The sequence below is a fragment of the Macrobrachium rosenbergii genome, chromosome 10, assembly GCF_040412425.1.
Source record: "Macrobrachium rosenbergii isolate ZJJX-2024 chromosome 10, ASM4041242v1, whole genome shotgun sequence".
Taxonomy (NCBI): domain Eukaryota; kingdom Metazoa; phylum Arthropoda; class Malacostraca; order Decapoda; family Palaemonidae; genus Macrobrachium; species Macrobrachium rosenbergii.
Window position 1 is genome coordinate 75,184,707 of NC_089750.1, and position 17,338 is coordinate 75,202,044.

Below are 17,338 nucleotides of genomic sequence, written 5' to 3' on the forward strand. Positions count from 1 at the left end.
TACGGTAATGTCCATACATAAAAGATAATCCTTTTCAATAATATGAATTCACGAAATAGGAATATAATCACATTTTCTTACGAAGGATTTTAAATTTAAAATGGAACTTGATTATAACTTGCCACGCTGAGTTGAATTTATATTTCAATAAACGGTAATGTACATACAAAAAAGGTAATAATAATCCTTTTTAGTATTATAAATTCACGTAATAGGAATAAAATAACTTTTTTTTTCTTGTACACAAGAATGTTAAACTGAGAATGGAACTTGACTGTAACTTAACATGTTAATCTGAAATTTTTTTTAACATACGGTAGTGCACAAAAATATATTTAATCTTTCTTTTAATAATATAAGTTCACGAGATAGGAAAGTAATCATATTTTTTACAAAGGATGTTAAATTTAAAATATTACTTGATTGTAACACGCCACGCTGAGTTGAATTTATATGTCAACATACCGTAATGCATATACATAAAAAAATCCTTTTCAATAATATAGTTTCACGAAGTAGGAATATAATCACATTTTAACAATGGATGTTACATTGAGAATGGAACCTGACTGTAACGACATGTTAATCTGAGTTTTTTTGTGTTAAACATACGGTATTGCAAAAAAAAAAAAAATCAGTTGAATAGTGGCACTAATGTTAAATGGTTTACAATTCACATGGCGACCCAAATCTGCTTTGTTATTTCCACAGGATCTTTTACACCTGAGGTAAAAAAAAAATAGCTTTTATGATGCAACAATATGATGAATATTATATTGTGGAACACTGCCATGAATTCAAATACTCGTTGAACAAATAAAAACCACTCACCACCTGGTGACAAGGTCCCTATGGGACTCTGATCTTTGATCAATTGTCTGTTTCCCCAAAAAATCTGTCAGAACGTTAAAAAAAGAAAAGAAATTATTAATAGAACTCACCGAAGCGTCACCCATGCTGCGTGTCGTGGAAGTATACTAGGCCTACTGTATATCCGTTAAAACGAGAGGTACAAAAACCGTTTTGCTCCGATGGAAACAACGTTTCTCTGCCTCGTGAGGTAGGTAAGTCTCCCTCCCTCTCTCTCTCTTTCTCTGTCACCTGTGTCGTTTACCTGTCCACCTGAACAACCACACACAAACACACCTCGGAGCCTTCTGTTTTGGCCTCGGGATCTCTCTATCTCTCTCTCCCTCCCTCTCTCTCTCGGCCTGGTAGGTGGAAACTTCTGCACCGCCTCTTCATCTAGTCGTTCATTGGTCAGCTAAATGTTGCGGTCTTTTTTGTACGATGTGCATTTTTCCCCCCACCACGCCCCTTCCCAGCCCGTGCGTGAGTTCCCTGCTTGGCAATACCGCCCCTGTGTATGTGTGGCTGACCTTTATCCATCTTCCCTTTATCGAAATTGGCAGGCGAACGCTGATGCTTTCGTTATTTCATCCTGAAATGTTTTCCACTTCCCTTCCTCCATGCTCAAGAAGTGGCGCCAGGGATGGCACCTGTTTCTGGCTACGAGCATCATTGTATTTTTGGCGCCAGCGCCACCCCAAAAGTTAGTACCAACTCGTTTTTCTCTCCCTCTTCAAGCAAACTATAGCCACTTCTCATTTCTCATCACCTAAAGCTATTATATTACCCTTAAAACCAGTCAACATCTGTTTTTTTTTAATGTCTGAAAGCGACCACTCCGCACGGCACACGGTCAGTAAGCCAATCGGAGGTATAACTGTATCCCCCTCAAAAGTCACCAACGGGTCGCAGAGGCGAAAACCAATCAGAATTGCTCGGGATTTTAAACCTTGTATCCACGAGTCGCTTACACCAGGTAACGATACCGCGCTTGAAAACGACTCTTGATCAAATTGACATACTAAAATGAGAGAGAGAGAGAGAGAGAGAGAGAGAGAGAGAGAGAGAGAAAATGTGGCGTTTGTTGTAAACGGCTTCTTGTACATTTGTCGCCTTGCTAGATAAATATTTTCTAACCTAAGAAAATGAGAGAGAGAGAGAGAGAGAGAGAGAGAGAGAGAGAGAGAGAGAGAGAGAGAGAGAACTTGACTCTTCTTCTCCTATGTATAAACTTTCTCTCCACCTACATAACAAATGACAAAAGCCTCCTGTCGTCATGGGAAGCTTTCAAAAGCGACTTACGTCCAGTGACGTGGCTTTTTTCCATTTTTTTGTTGTGCGTGTTACCGAGATGATCGGCTTCCATTTATCTAAAGCGGTCTCTTTTGTGTATGTTTGTGCTTGTATGTGTGTGTACGAGAGAGAGAGAGAGAGAGAGAGAGAGAGAGAGAGAGAGAGAGAGAGAGAGAGATGGTACTAGATATTCATAAACAATACTGGAGATTGCATGTTTTTTATTTACATTATTACTCTTAATAATGATTATTATTTTTAATATATCGTTTATTATAATTGTGAATCAGCATATCTTTAATGAGAGAGAGAGAGAGAGAGAGAGAGAGAGAGAGAGAGAGAGAGAGAGAGAGAGAGAGAGATGGTAGTAGATATTCATAAACAATATTGGTGAGTGCATGTTTTTTTACGTTATTCCTCAATGATTATTTTTTTAATAATATATCGTGTATTACAATTCCAAATCAGCATATTTTTCAATGAGAGAGAGAGAGAGAGAGAGAGAGAGAGAGAGAGAGAGAGAGAGAGAGATGGTACTAGATATTCATAAACAGTGCTGGTGATTGCATGTTTTTTTTTACGTTATTACTCTTAATTATTATTATTTTTAATATATCGTTTATTATAATTGCGAATCAGCACATTTTTAATGAGAGAGAGAGAGAGAGAGAGAGAGAGAGAGAGAAAGAAAAGTGGTGGGCAAATTAGCCTAACGAAATCCGTACTATGAAGTAGGCCAAGCGGTCCTTAAACACTGGTTTCTGATTCCACGTCATACGGTAGGATGACTGCATTGTGCCAGCGTTGTTCAGGAGCGTTTCAAAGCGCCGTGTTATTATGCGCGCGCGCGCGCGCAATCGTACGTTCCATGGTATAGAGAGCTTAAACAATGTTTGTTATGTACACACATACACGAACGAACTCTGCAACAGATGGAATCTCCGTAACAGCTATGTTGTTGGAGCCACCAGAATATTACTGTTGTACGAGATGTGAGAGGCTCTCTCTCTCTCTCTCTCTCTCTCTCTCTCCCCTGTATATGGACAGTGATTCTGCACCACCCGATAAATCGTAATCCTGCCATATTTCTCTCATTCATTCGCTAAATCTCTCTCTCTCTCTCTCTCTCTCTCTCTCTCTCTCTCTCTCTCTCTCTCTCTTAGACGGACTGTGATTTCTCACCACTAAATAAATCGCAATCCTGCCATATTTCTCTCATTCATTCGTTTACTCTCTCTCTCTCTCTCCTTTATATGGACAGTGATCCTGCACCACCATATAAATCGTAATCCCGCCATACTCATTCATTCGCTAACTCTCTCTCTCTCTCTGTCTCTCTGTCTCTCTCTCTCTCTGTCTCTCTGTCTCTCTCTCTCTCTCTCTCTCCTTTATATGGACAATGATCTTGCACCACCATATAAATCGTAATTCCGCCATACTCATTCATTCTCTCTCTCTCCCCTCGTAATACAGTGATTGCGCACCACCAGATAAATCGTAATCCTGCTATACCTCTCTCTCTCTCTCTCTCTCTCTCTCTCTCTCTCTCTCTCTCTCTCTCTCTCTCTCTCCTCGACAGGATGGCCTTCAGCGGGAGCAGAATTGACAATTGACATCCTTCCGTGTTAAGACCACACATCCCGACGAAGGGGAACACACGATTCTGACACAAGCCGGCTTATTGGACTATTCTTTCAGAATATATATGTATATATATAGGCCTATAGGCCTATTTATGCAGACTTCGCTGGTTAATTCCAGTGATTTGACTCTCAAATGCAATACTGTAGCTTTGCAAAAATAAAAAAAGTAAATAAATCTCCCAAATCACATCAAATTTCCATGTTTAATCAACACTCAAATTCTGTAGCCTATATATTTTTGAGTACATGTTCAGTTTTCTACTTCTTCTTCTTCTTCTTCCTCACCTTTGCATTGTGACGTAGCGCATCCATCAACGCCACTTGGTGCTCCGGTACAACTGCGATTTTATTTGTTCGTTTGCTTGCGGTAGAAAGCGTAACGAGCGATAATCATGCTTAATGTACTACACTGACGCGGAGATAACCGACATTCTGTCGCTAGTGCTATATTATAGTCTCTCATATTGCTGGCTCCACTTTCCTCTTATCCTAAAATTTTCCTAGTTCTGGTTTTTCCTCCTTCATAATTTTGCATTTATCATTTTCCTCTGTGCCTAGAATTACCCTGGTTTGCACTCGGGAATAAGCTTAATGATGCATTTTTGCGATTCATTAAAAGAATTTTATGTTTATTCTTCGAAAAAGCAACGTGCATTTGTTCTTAAGATTCTCATGGATTAAGCGAAGGCTCGAGAAATTGCGTGTTGAGTCTGCGTAAAATAGACTGCCAATTCTTGAAATATAGAAAAGCCACAAAATGACCAAGGAAGGGACAAAGAACAAAGCGATTAAAAGTTCTCTTCATTCATAAAACAACGTGCATTATCGGCTAGGGATTAGTCTCACTTACAAGAAAACAGTTAAGTATTGAACAAGAAGTTGATAATCTCGAATTTTGCTGCAGAAAATTAATGTTCTAGATCAGTTTTGTAAGTTTTTGGCTGTCACAACCTGTCAGGCTGTACTTTAGTTCATCTAGTATTAAAGGACACAAATACTGTGTAAGATTCTTTGTCGTAACTTACAAATTGTTAGATGAATCTCTAATTAAGAAATATACGAAGTACATAAATGTTCTGTGCCTCCAAGTTGTGGTGGAGATTACTGATGAATGATATCTAGATTTATCCAGACTGGGACTTCATGTATCATACACCCGCTAGCTCACACACTCAGCAACACCAATATACACACCTGATGATTTTGAGCTGTTGCTTCAAAGGAAAAAGAATGCTACGGTCTCTCCTTCTGACCTGGAGGATACATCCTACTACTGTCTCCCTCAGTAGGGGGAAAGCCTTCCCTAAAACTACACAGAGCTGACTTGCTATAGAAGCAAGAGCCAGTGTCATGTCGAGGCTGGGTTCGTCTGGTACTGCAGTGCGGACATAGTCCTATGTTTTCAGGCCATCTTATTTTCATCCAGGCTTTGCAGTAATTTTGAAGCCTTTATTCATTGTATCACACAATAACAAGAAGAATTTTCCAGCGTATTCATTTAAGTCGCAGTAAAATCACATATGAATCACAAGTGAATGTCGCTCTTAGAGAAGAAGTGAGAAGTCAGTGTTTGCCTTGAGAATCTTTATTAACAAATTGACGATAGAATTAGTAAATAGTCTTCATGTTATCATTCTTTCATTATATATATACATATATTGTACATACATACAAACATATATATATTTATATGGATTTAAGTAATCATACATTGTGAATTAATATATATAAATACACATATTTACCACATTCAGAAACAGTTAAAATATTTTTTCTCATTAAAATATATTTTTCCTATTCAGGCATTTAAACACACACACACACACAAATTCAAAACAGTTAAAATATTTTTTTCTCATTAAAAAAAGTTGCTATTCAAGCATCGTAAACACACGCATATACAAACACTCATATATGTACAGTATATATAATAACACCAGTTTCTTTTCCTTTAAAGTTATCATGTGCTTTAATAAGCACAATAAGTTGTTCTCTCGCTGGCGATTATCATAATGTTTTCTACCTAATAGGCCTAAAGGAATAAAAAAAAAAGTAAAGTACAAATAGTTCAGGGAATTGCAAGCGTTGAACGGCTCTGGACAGCTCGTTTCATTTGCTTGTTTCACTCGAGACACGTACGTAAGTCAGATAGCGGTGTGTGTAGGAACTTGTCTCTAGGCCTATGTGGTGTTTCAACAGTTTCATAAACTATTGGACGAAAGCTGGTTTGTTTCTAAAAAGAAAATTAATAATACAAAATAAAATTCTAGACTCTCTCTCTCTCTCTCTCTCTCTCTCTCTCTCTCTCTCTCTCTCTCTCTCTCTCTCTCTCTCTCTCTCTCAAGTAATTTTTGTGTTCCTGTCACATCTAACCTATTATTAAAAAGTTCCATTAACTGCCTGATTATTAGTAATGCTTCTTTCATTTTAGTGAAGGAGAACTCTTTTTCACGTGTTCAGTTTAATTTACAAACTAAAAGCGACCGAGTGTGAATTAAATTTAAATTTATTTGGTCATGCAATTGCTTACTCACTGTAAATCGAGAGAGAGAGAGAGAGAGAGAGAGAGAGAGAGAGAGAGAGAGAGAGAGAGAGAGAGAGAGAGAGACTTGCCGAGATGAGCTGAATCAATCCCTTATTCGACTTGCGAAATGATAGAAGGGTCGTCACTCATCTTCGACCCGTGTCCTCTTTCGGTCTAATTTGGCGTAAAATGGTGACATTTTAAGCTTCTTTACCAATCATACGTTTGTCTTAAGGACGAAAAGTCTTCGGAGAAATAAGGGGAAATTCAGTCGTAACTGCAGTAATGCTCTTGGCGAAATGGATACATAATAAATAAGTTAAATAAAAGAGACAGGTTCGAACTCTTTTTACCACCCCATCAGCCTAGCATTCATGATGCGTCTCTTTCCACCATTGTGGCAAATGTGTAAATATGACATAAAATCACCTTTTGGTCAGCGTTTTCATGGTATCTACCTTCAAACTCTCTCTCTCTCTCTCTCTCTCTCTCTCTCTCTCTCTCTCTCTCTTCTCTCTCTCTCTCTCTCTCGCCTTTGCCAGGCCTCTAAGACTTCATGTTCATGTGTAATTAATATTCTCTCTCTCTCTCTCTCTCTCTCCAGGGATCTAAGACTTCATGCTCGTGTATTTATTATTATCTATATCTCTCGTGATTATAAGATTTTAAGGAAAAGTAATTCTCTCTCTCGTGATTATAAGATTTTAAGGAAAAGCAATTCTCTCTCTCTCGTGATTATAAGATTTTAAGGAAAAGTAACTCTCTCTCTCTCTCGTGTTATAAGACTTTAAGGAAAAGCAATTCTCTCTCTCTCTCGATGTAGTGGTGGGGACAGACATAAGGATCCTTGTAGCTAACGCCTAAGGGTACCCGTAACCGTGTGATTAAGTGAAGTCCTAACACCAATTTTCTTTTTCCTTCAGTGAGCTAGACCGATGTGCTCGACATCTGAACCAAGCCCAACTTATCATGACATGGCATAGCCATGGATACTCAGGTGTTCTGAAATCCGAGAATTTTGCGTTTTAGTTTGGTGTAGCTATGTGGGGATTATTTGATATAAATAAATATTGGAGAGGCAAGAATGTGTGTGTATATATATATATATATATATATATATATATATATATATATATATATATATATATATATATATATATATATATATATATATATATATAATATGCCAGCGTATAATCTTTCTTTACCTCGGGAAATGTGTTGATTATGTAGAGATGATACTCTAGAGTTAATATTATTGTCTTCTTTTGAAACACACATAGAACACCAGCATCAGATTATCATCATTATTATAATAAAATAAAATGTCAACGCCCCCATAGTTTTGATACTACTTGTCATTATTGTGTTATTTCTGTACTGTGGCGTTTCATTCCTTCAACTTTCAAAAGTCAGAGAGAGCAGGACGAACTGAAACTCGCTGTTCCCAGAAAAAGATTTCTGAATCACAGGCGCGTGGTTCAGTAGCCACCTTACAGTTAAATTTCTCGCAATATGTTTGCCATGAATATTCATGGATTGTTAGGATTATTATTGTCTGTTCTTTCAATGCAGTCATTATAGAATCCTTCGTCATATTCGCAAGTATGACGTAGAGAATCGCAAATGACGTTCAAGCATTATTAGTTAAATAACGATTAATTCTAAGATTTTGGTAAGCGGAAAATAAGTACGAGGAAAGAGAAAACTGTCTGCTCAGGGGGACACACACACACACACACACACACACAACTTCAACGACAAGCGACCGGTCTCGCGGATCGCAAAAATCTACGTCCAACCCGATGAAAAAAAAAAAAAAGTTACGTGTCGCAAAACCGCTGCGAAAACCGCCCGAATCCGACTGCGACCGTAAACTTTGCGACCGACCGCGAACCGTCTGACCACCACCGACCTCGCGCGAGTCACGATAAGGGACGTAGGAGCCGCGATCGTCGCAGATTAAATTACGACCATCTTTTTTGCCATTCTAGTTTCCGGCAACATACGATACAGCTGACCCGCCTATACGAAGGCGTAACGTGTAGGTGATGGCCCCCGCAACCCTTTCGCCAGAGGGTTCGGAGAGGATCGGAGGGGCTCCGATCCCCTTCCCGACCCTCCTAGCGAGGCGTCGATGCTCTTTTGTTTCCCCTCGGCCGATGTTTTGAGAGAGGGCGGTCTCGGCGCCTATTGTTTATCTTGTGCAGTCAGTTTACAAAACACACAGGATGCGGAGATAGCGATCCGGAAATAGAGAGAGAGAGAGAGTGCTTTGTTTTCCGAGAGGGGGACATGTTGTTAACCTTGCGATGATGAATTGGACACCGGCGAGAGACAAGGATAAATATGGCGTTGGTAAGTGAGAGCGAAAGCGAGAAAGAGAGAGAGAGCGAAAGCGGGGGGGAAGTGTCAGACTCACACGACGGGGGCCTGTCCTGTCATAGGCTGGGCTGGGTTAATCCGATTCCCCGTGGGCTGACGAAGGCGTAGCCTAAAATTCAGGCAAGCCCTCTTGATAAAAATGATTTAGCTACTTTTATTTATATAAAAAAATAGATTTAGGGAAAAATGGCCTACGTGATAGGGCTAGTCTACGTAGCCTATACTGTACAGGCCTGTATAAACCGACGGCCTACTCTCGATGAAGAAGGATACGAAACGAAACACTTGATATTTGTTGTTAATTTTGCCTTCATATGAGAGACGCAAATGAAGCTGTCCAATTTGAAATGAGACTCAATATTTTATGGTCAGTTTCTTCACAGGTTAACACTTTTCCTGCTAATGTAGCCTAGGCTATATTGCAATGGCCCGGGCTTCTGTCTCGCTATGCACAAAATCACCTTCGAAGTCATATTTCATCTGGGGTACAACCTAACCTAACCTTCCCATGTTATAATCCAAACGTGGGGTGGCGGGTGGGGTACATTTCCTCCCATGAAACTCCTTAAAAATGATAGCCTACATAGCAGAAGAATACGTAAAAATGTAATCAGGATGAAAGTGAAGACCACCTTATTACCACGCCCCTCTGGTTTGGTAAATACCAGCGTACATTGCGAAGTAGTCGCCGTGTTTAGTACCGTTTCCTTGGGGATAAGAGTAAAAAGCATGATCAAAGGATGGGAAATATCATAAACATCATCCAAAAACATTAAGGTGGAAATTATTCCGGTCGGCAGCTGGTGGGAACCAAGCTGCGGCTGTAATGTTCAGTTTTTCCCTAATCTGTAGTAATTTAGCTTATAAACTGAAGGCTTCTACTTGCTCCTCTGTTTCAGTAACTACAAGTTTATGTGCAAAATTGGTGCGTTGTTTAATACCAGGCTGTTGGGCTGAACATGAAAACGAGCAAAAGACAGAAAATATCGTGAATATAAACAAAGGAGATAAACATAAGTGAAAGACCGTAAATATTCTGGTTGCTGACTGGAAGGAACCACGCCATGGTACTAGACTTCAGTTTTACCGCTTAGCGTGTTACCAAGTGAAAAGTATCTCACCATTGGCCTTCCCTAACATTATCCATTAGCCTAACATTAGAAAAAATAAAAATATTCAACTTAAATTATTCAGAGTTGACGTATTCATATTTTTTGGTTTTAAAATGCACTTGCTTTCTATTTAAGTGCTTTGCACCTACCAGTCATACTGCTTAGCAGGCTTTTTTCATATATAAACGTACATATTTCATTAATCTTGGAGAATAATAATATATCCTTGAACTTGGGAGTTGTGGATGTGACAAAATTATTCAAGAAATGAATAACTAGTTCATTGCGCCTTTGCCCATAGTAGTACCGCTCATGTAGTGACGAAATTCAAAATGAATAAGTGTAGACCTCATCGACATACTGAAAATTTATTTCTATTGGCCAAAAGTATGGCATGGGTGTGACATAGTTTGACCTGGTTCAGTTTAAAAAGCCTTCGACTCACAACCTCTTAATTGACGAGCTGTCTAATGTGCTTGAAAAGAACTAGGGGCAGAGTGGCCCCTGGCTATTGTTCACATCAGTGACATTCTCAGGAAAAATATGGCCCTTACACCAAAGAGAAGAAAAATAAAAATGCAAAATCTAGAATAAAAGTATCGACCATGTAAGGCCACTTTGTACACCATGTGTACAAGAGGATTACATCACCAGATATAGCCAATGGCCATCGTTTTTCATGTATTGAGCTAGAATAATGAATTGCTATTTCCCGTGGAGGAGGACAGCATTGTGCAAGACTGGGTCAGATTAATACCTGCCAAATGTATAAACTTTTTCTAATGACTGGACTTTTCTTGTATTTAAAGTGTTTTTGATTATAATTGGTGGGGCAGATCACTTGTTTATGAGTTTCCCCAAGGACTACAGTAAGGTTGTGCAAGTTGACTCGAACTTAATATTTAATGTCTTGTTGAGGTAGTTTAAACTGAATCTGGCTTAACCTGTATTGTAGACTAGCTTAAAGTTTAGGCTAGGGTTTCCTTTAACAGATAAACCAGAATATGAAGTAAATTTAGTATTAGGGTAGACAGTAGTTTAAAAAACTTATAAGGATGATAAAGTTCTGTTGTAATGCCGTTAGCATTAGGTAACTGAGTACATGTATTAAACTGATTTTTTATTTATTGTGTATTAAAATATTTTAGGCTTGTAAACTTCGCTGAATTATAGAGTTTAAATAACAAATTTTTTTTAAATTTTTAAAGGACTCTGGCACCCTTAGGATCAGGAAGGATTGAGAAAATATAATATTATTGATAAGCATATCAGCAGGGTTTATTTTTTCATAGTACGCTGTACAGTACGTAATAGACATACTGGCAACTACTGTTTCTTCTTTGCATTATCTTAATTGTGTTGTTTTCTTATAACTGTTGTAGTATATATCTTTAATCCTAGCCCTTACAGCTATACAGTAATTTATTAATGTTATATTTTGATTTTTCAGCCATTTACAATTTCTCTGGGATCAACGATGCATGCATTAAGCTCAATGTCGGTGAAACAGTGCATATCTTGGAAGAATTGGGAGAATGGTATTTTGGCTATGCATTACATAATAAGTCCTTGAGAGGGGTGTTTCCTAAATCCTATATTCAGGTGAGTGTAGATCATACATCATATGTGTATCCTCATGGGATAATTATATAAGGCAATTTTATTGGTGTGGTAAGGTAATGACTTGAATGTGGTGCAAAGCTGTTTTAGGATAAAGATAATAATTAAATGGATTGATGTAGAAGCTGAGGTTGATATGAATTGAGTTTTGCAAAGTCTTTTATATACAGTAGATACAACATTAAGAAACTTTTCAAGTACATCCTGATTTATTGACTAATACTTGAAGATGTATGCCGAGACTGAGTGCGAATGCTATACAAGGCACGCTTGTAATTGTGCATGGTTTGGGTTCCAGGGGAATTGCTGAGTTTCAAATAGTTGCTGAAGCACTCAGTATTTTAGTCTTACGAAGACATGAAAATTTTGTTTAGCTTTTAGCACTAGAGGATACTTATCATTAGTGTCTTTTCTCTCTAACAAATTACTATGTCAGTTTCTTTTTTCAGTTTTGCTGCTAATTTTACTTGCTGAGGTAATTAACATTTATGCTGTAAATGAAGTACGGTAATTTTGATTTGATAAGTAGGATAGAATTTGTGATATACAGTGTGTCTAATGTACATACATACATTTACTGTAGTGTATATTTACATAGCAGATGTCATAATTATGTAGCAGGGGCCACAGGAATAAAATAAAAGAATGAACCAAGCACTTTCGTGTTGTCTCTGCTATATTTATTGTGACATGCTATCAAGTAAAATACAAATACACACACATACATACATATATATGTATTTATATATATATATCTATATATACAGGCAGTCCCCAGTTAATGGCGATCCGGTTTTACAGCGCTTGTCTAGTGATGAAAATCGGCAATTTTTGGCTCTGAAATCACCAATTTCCGCTTATCGGTGCCGATAATTGGGTATTGGCGCTAATGGGCCCCGAAAATCACTGAAAAAGCCCTGAAAATCACTGATTTTCGGTTAGCGCGATTTTCGTTATCACACCCTCGGAACGGAACCCCTGCCGATAACTGGGGACTGGCTGTGTATATATATATATATATATATATATATATATATATATATATATATATATATATATATATTGTATATACTGTATATTGTATATACTGTTTATAAATAAAATAGCACCAAGCCAAACCATATTTTGATTGAAGTATGATCCCACATGCATAATCATTTGATTAGATTATTACACAGGCAGAAAGTGCTGTACAGTACTAGTTTTAACCCTGGTAGTTTTTTTTTTTTTTTTGACCTCTGGGGGACTTCTCAATGTTCCAGATGTATTAAGCTAATTATACCTTCCTCAAGTATGCTTTGAATAGTGTATTGGGTTATTTTTTAATTAGAATAGTTAGTGTAGAGTATGACCGTTTAGTAACACACTACACTTGCTGCCATTTTGATACTTGTATTTGAAATCTAGAGGAATTTCTAACATTTGCAATGTATAGTAAATTCCAGTGCATAGGAATGGAATAGAATTGCTTGATGAACAGTTTTTAAGTTATACAGGTAAACATTTTTCTCCGGTTTCTCAGAGATATGGAAGTTTTTTTGCTCTTGAAATTTGTCAGAAATATCACAATTTCAAATTTATCATGATTTATGTATTTACTTATCCTTTCATTCTTTCAGGTTAAAGACTGTATCGTGGACAAAACAGGGTTAGTTGAAGTAGTAACACCGCGGCTTCCACCTATTGTACAAGAGGTCACAGCTGTACTGCGAGAATGGGGAGTCTTACTGAGAAAGCTTTATGTGGTGGGCATTTTGTACACTTCTTCTCTGTGTATTTATATTACTGTGTTGCCTTGTATCACAGTCATTTCATTTGCTACAACATCTTCAATGAGCCTTTGCCTTGAAAGTTAATAAATGACTGTGCAGATTACTTAACAATTACATTACCAGTTTGCAGAGTGAATAGTGCACAGTAATCATAATGTGTGCAATAAGTTTATTTTTGTGTAGAGGCTTGTAAGTTAACGCATAGGTTTTATCAGCATAAAGTGATCTGTGTACTTTCAGGAGCAAGACAAAAACTTCGCTCTGCTCCGAGACACCATGAAAGAAATCATAGCTCACCGCAGCAAGATTCTTTCTGGACAACTCCCTGGGGATGAGCTGAAGCAGCTTAAGCATCGCATAACCCATGGAATTGATCGTGTCAATGAGTAAGGAGGCGTGAAATTGTGTTATCTCTAGGTTAATCATTTTCAGTTGATAAATATATTGTGTATTTTGTCAGATCTGTAAAGTAGCAATTATATAGGGAGATGGTAAGTGTTTAGCAACGAAGGAAGTTGTTGGGTGTTATGTAACATTTTGTTAAAGCTGTAGGGAAAAGAGAAAGTTGTATGTGAAAGTATATAAGGCTGTTCTTTCTTAGCTTACGTCATAACCTATCTAGGAGAGCGACACGTCATTTGCGTTTGAAATGCTTCCCCAATTCCATTTTATAATAACCTAGCCTTACCATTAACACAGTTTTCCTAGGCTTAAGAACTGTGTTCTTCCTGAATATAGTATATGTATGATTTTCACAAACTTTACCCAGTGGGTCAAGTCTGTTTAACAGAGGTGGTTGGTTTCACCATCACAGGCAGTACAATAGTAACTTTGCAATTTCCCCATAGCCCTATCTTTTATGTATTCTTCTTTTGATATGTTCCCTTTGGTTTCCCGTCTAGGTGGCCAACTTCTTAAATACTCACTAATTGTTTAAACTATTCTAGAGATTTGTTGAGACTTGATGATATTAGAACTTTTTTTTTTTTTTTAAGGATCATTGTAGTGTTCCTTCATCTTTTCATCTTTTACTTTTCATCAGTTGTTTTTTGGTCTCTTGCCGCCTAGGTGTTCAAGTAATTTAACCTCGTCTTGCTCCAAATGTCACTCTCCAATGAAAAGTTTGTCCTTTTAGCTAACCCCTTTTATAGTTTAGAAATATTGTTTAGTGGTGTGTGGAACTAGATTGCTTTGAATAAAGATCGTAGGCTATTTTTTCTTTTAATTTCATATGTCTATTATAGACATAGAAGAACATTTATACATGAAGGATATGAATAATTCAAGTCATTGAAGAAATTAGATATGGGTAAATTTAATTGGCAGCTTATTTATATTTGTACTGCAAATGATTTTGTCATGACTAATTAGGCATAGAATTACGATATCCAGCAGTTAGTTAATTTTAAGCTATAGTCTGGACAGTTCTGCTCTGAAATTGGAATGCTATAAATGAAGTTATTTGATAAATTTTAAATGCATTGTTGATAGTAACGCATACTGATCAGATATATGTCTAGGATCTTGGTTCATTTTTATTTTGATTTAATCATGTATTGATGTGTTCTCAGGCGTCTAGGCCTTGACTTGGTAGTTCGAGATGATCACGGAAATATTTTGAATCCGGACATCACCTCTGCCGTCAAGCTCTTTCGACATCACGATGAAGCTGCCGCACGGCTGCGGAAGGTAGATAGAAAATCTCTCTCTCTCTCTCTCTCTCTCTCTCTCTCTCTCTCTCTCTCTCTCTCTCTCTCTCTCTCTCTCTCTCTCTCTCTCTGATAAGATAAAATTATAATAGATGCGTATATGGAAATCTTAAAAAGACCAGAAGCATCCCTTGTTATTGATAGAAACTTAGTGTGCTTTGTAAGAAACCAGTGAGTTCTTTTGTTTACAACTTGAAGATTTACATTAGTGCACTATTGCTTACGTAGAGTCTCTTTCCTTTTGTTAACTGTTTTGACCGTGTTTTTGAGCTTTCATTGGTATGTGTGAATGAATGTGTACAGTAATGTGTACACAGTAATTTCTGGCCAATTTTTCCATTGGTATGTGTGTGGTAATATGTAATTTATGGCCAAATTTACAAGGAATACAAATTTAGTTGTAGCTTTTACTTACAACAAGGCTGAATGTTTATGACTTGGATTTGTATATTTATTTTTATAATATTTTTACTTTACAAATTCATATGGTTAAAGGCTTTTCTAATCTTAGGATTATCCTTCCTGATTGCAAAGAATGAATTGTAAACTTGTTTTTCAGCTGGAAGAATCGGATGGACGAATACCAACAGTCCGTAGAAAGCCTCACTTGTCATGGACAGCTCTTCTGTCTTTTACAAATATCATTATTAAGGCAAGTAGTCCGTGGAATTGATTCATAGTGGGAACTAAGAACTACTGTATTTGTTGCTGTAGTCTAATGTTTCAAGGATTATATTAGAGTGTATTGGGATATTTTGCAAGCACAGTGCTTCAGTGATGATTATCTCCATGTATGGGAACTCTTTTGCTGTATAAAAGATCCAGGAAGTTGCTGTATGTCACCTGTGCTTACCTTATTACATATGTGCCTTTAATAGGTTCAGTATTGTCATGCCCCACAAACAGTTTTTGTTATTTGTTGGGCATGTAAAGTGCATGGTCATTAAAAGTTTACTATCAGTTTAATTTTCATAAGCTGAATTAAGAGGGAATGAGCTTTTAAATCTTGAATTATGAACGTGTTTTACTTATAGTTTTGCCTATGTCATTTGCAGGTTCCAGAGTCCTCAGAAATCTCTTTGGGTCTGTATGTGGGAGATGCAAAGGAAGGAAAGGAGAAACCTTTGACAGAGGCATTCATCATCCCATGGGCAGAAGAGGGTTACAATGGCCATCCAGACCTCCTGCTGAACCTCAAATGTCTTTTTACAGTATGTGATGGATTTTAACTCAGTACAGCACTATATGAATGAATGTCTATATTTCCGTGAATCTTTACTCTGCTTTTTCTTCTGTTCACTTTGGTCTCTTTTTGCTGAGCTGAATTTCACCTCACATTTAAGAACAGATCCTTTTGGCAGTCACTATGAGAGTCCAGAACTGAGATTCAGGGGACTTGGTAAAATAATGTTTAATAGTAATAATGTTTGCAAAAGTCAAGTATCATGTTATGTGTAAACAATTGAACATTTGAACACCACACCATACTCATAGTAGTAAGTCTGATCCCCCCCCCTTTAGCCCCCACTTACCCCCTTCTCCCTCATGGCATCCTTGTTTCCAAGTTCAATGACTGGTTTCGTGCATGCATGCTGCAGACTATAAAATAATAAAGGCTTTGGTTTGTAGTCTTAGAAAAAAGTAACAGTCTTGTCCGTGCCTTCCTCCTACTTCCAGTAATCGATACACATCTGTTGCATGTGTACAGAATTCGAGAATGTTTGTCATGTGAGAAAGTGGACTTATCCTAGTTGGGGAGGTCTTGCCTATTACTGATACACTCTGCAAATCCAGGAATTAAGTAGGCATTTGTTTTTTCTAGTTGTTATGGCATGAAAGATTTATATATAACCTAAATTAATTCAATTTTTGTGTCTTGCAGGATCTGAGTACAATTACATTAGACGAAAGTCAGTTGTGGTTGATTGGGTACGTTGTACGTCAGGGCTCCATGGCAACGAAGGAGGTGGATCCCAAGAGGACATCTGCTTTGCTAACAAAGAGAGTGACATCAACAGATTGCATGAGAAGGTAGCTTGTTCTTGTTTATTAATCGATTTGTTTTGGTCATCTTTTTTTTCATTTTTCTGTGGGAATAAGTGATTAAAATTGCATTGTTGAAAAGTTCAAGAAATTTTGCAGGATTATGAACCTTTCTTATTCCTATCTTGATAACATTTACTGCCATGGCACAAAACTTATACACTGTAGTAGCTGTAAAACAAGTACATTATTAGATTTTTTATTGAATTAGTTTTACAAATTATTTTTCTTTGAAATTTATTTTTGTAGATGTGTATACAGTATTCAAACGTTATTCTCTTCTCTCAAGTTTGTAAGCATGATGTACTATGGAAAGAAACCTGGAACCCAACTAGGGAAATTAAATTAAAACTTTATTGAGGATATTTCTACTATGCAGCTTATAGCA

At 37.3% G+C, this 17,338-nt stretch overlaps 2 protein-coding genes across 27 annotated transcripts in view; one reads left to right on the top strand and one right to left on the bottom strand.

The window, feature by feature from the left end:
- The window catches only part of LOC136842903 (actin-binding Rho-activating protein-like), a 26,750-nt gene extending 24,660 nt beyond the window's left edge, over positions 1 to 2,090 (bottom strand). Inside the window, exon 1 of one of the 2 annotated variants that reach the window (XM_067110829.1) lies at positions 942 to 2,090. In XM_067110829.1, coding sequence (XP_066966930.1) covers positions 942 to 956 — 15 coding nt within the window. In that variant the 5' untranslated portion in view covers positions 957 to 2,090. The remainder of the gene's footprint in view (positions 1 to 941) is intronic. The other variant, XM_067110828.1, reaches the window with a different exon arrangement.
- Positions 2,091 to 8,029: 5,939 nt separating this feature from the next.
- Positions 8,030 to 17,338, top strand: part of mbc (myoblast city) — a 74,309-nt gene continuing 65,000 nt past the window's right edge. For 12 of the 25 annotated variants that reach the window (XM_067110830.1, XM_067110834.1, XM_067110835.1 and 9 more), the window contains exons 1-8: positions 8,030 to 8,667; positions 11,257 to 11,408; positions 13,046 to 13,171; positions 13,439 to 13,584; positions 14,770 to 14,887; positions 15,467 to 15,559; positions 15,963 to 16,118; positions 16,790 to 16,938. In XM_067110830.1, coding sequence (XP_066966931.1) covers positions 8,622 to 8,667; positions 11,257 to 11,408; positions 13,046 to 13,171; positions 13,439 to 13,584; positions 14,770 to 14,887; positions 15,467 to 15,559; positions 15,963 to 16,118; positions 16,790 to 16,938 — 986 coding nt within the window. In that variant the 5' untranslated portion in view covers positions 8,030 to 8,621. The remainder of the gene's footprint in view (positions 8,668 to 11,256; positions 11,409 to 13,045; positions 13,172 to 13,438; positions 13,585 to 14,769; positions 14,888 to 15,466; positions 15,560 to 15,962; positions 16,119 to 16,789; positions 16,939 to 17,338) is intronic. The other 13 variants (XM_067110837.1, XM_067110838.1, XM_067110839.1 and 10 more) reach the window with 2 other exon arrangements.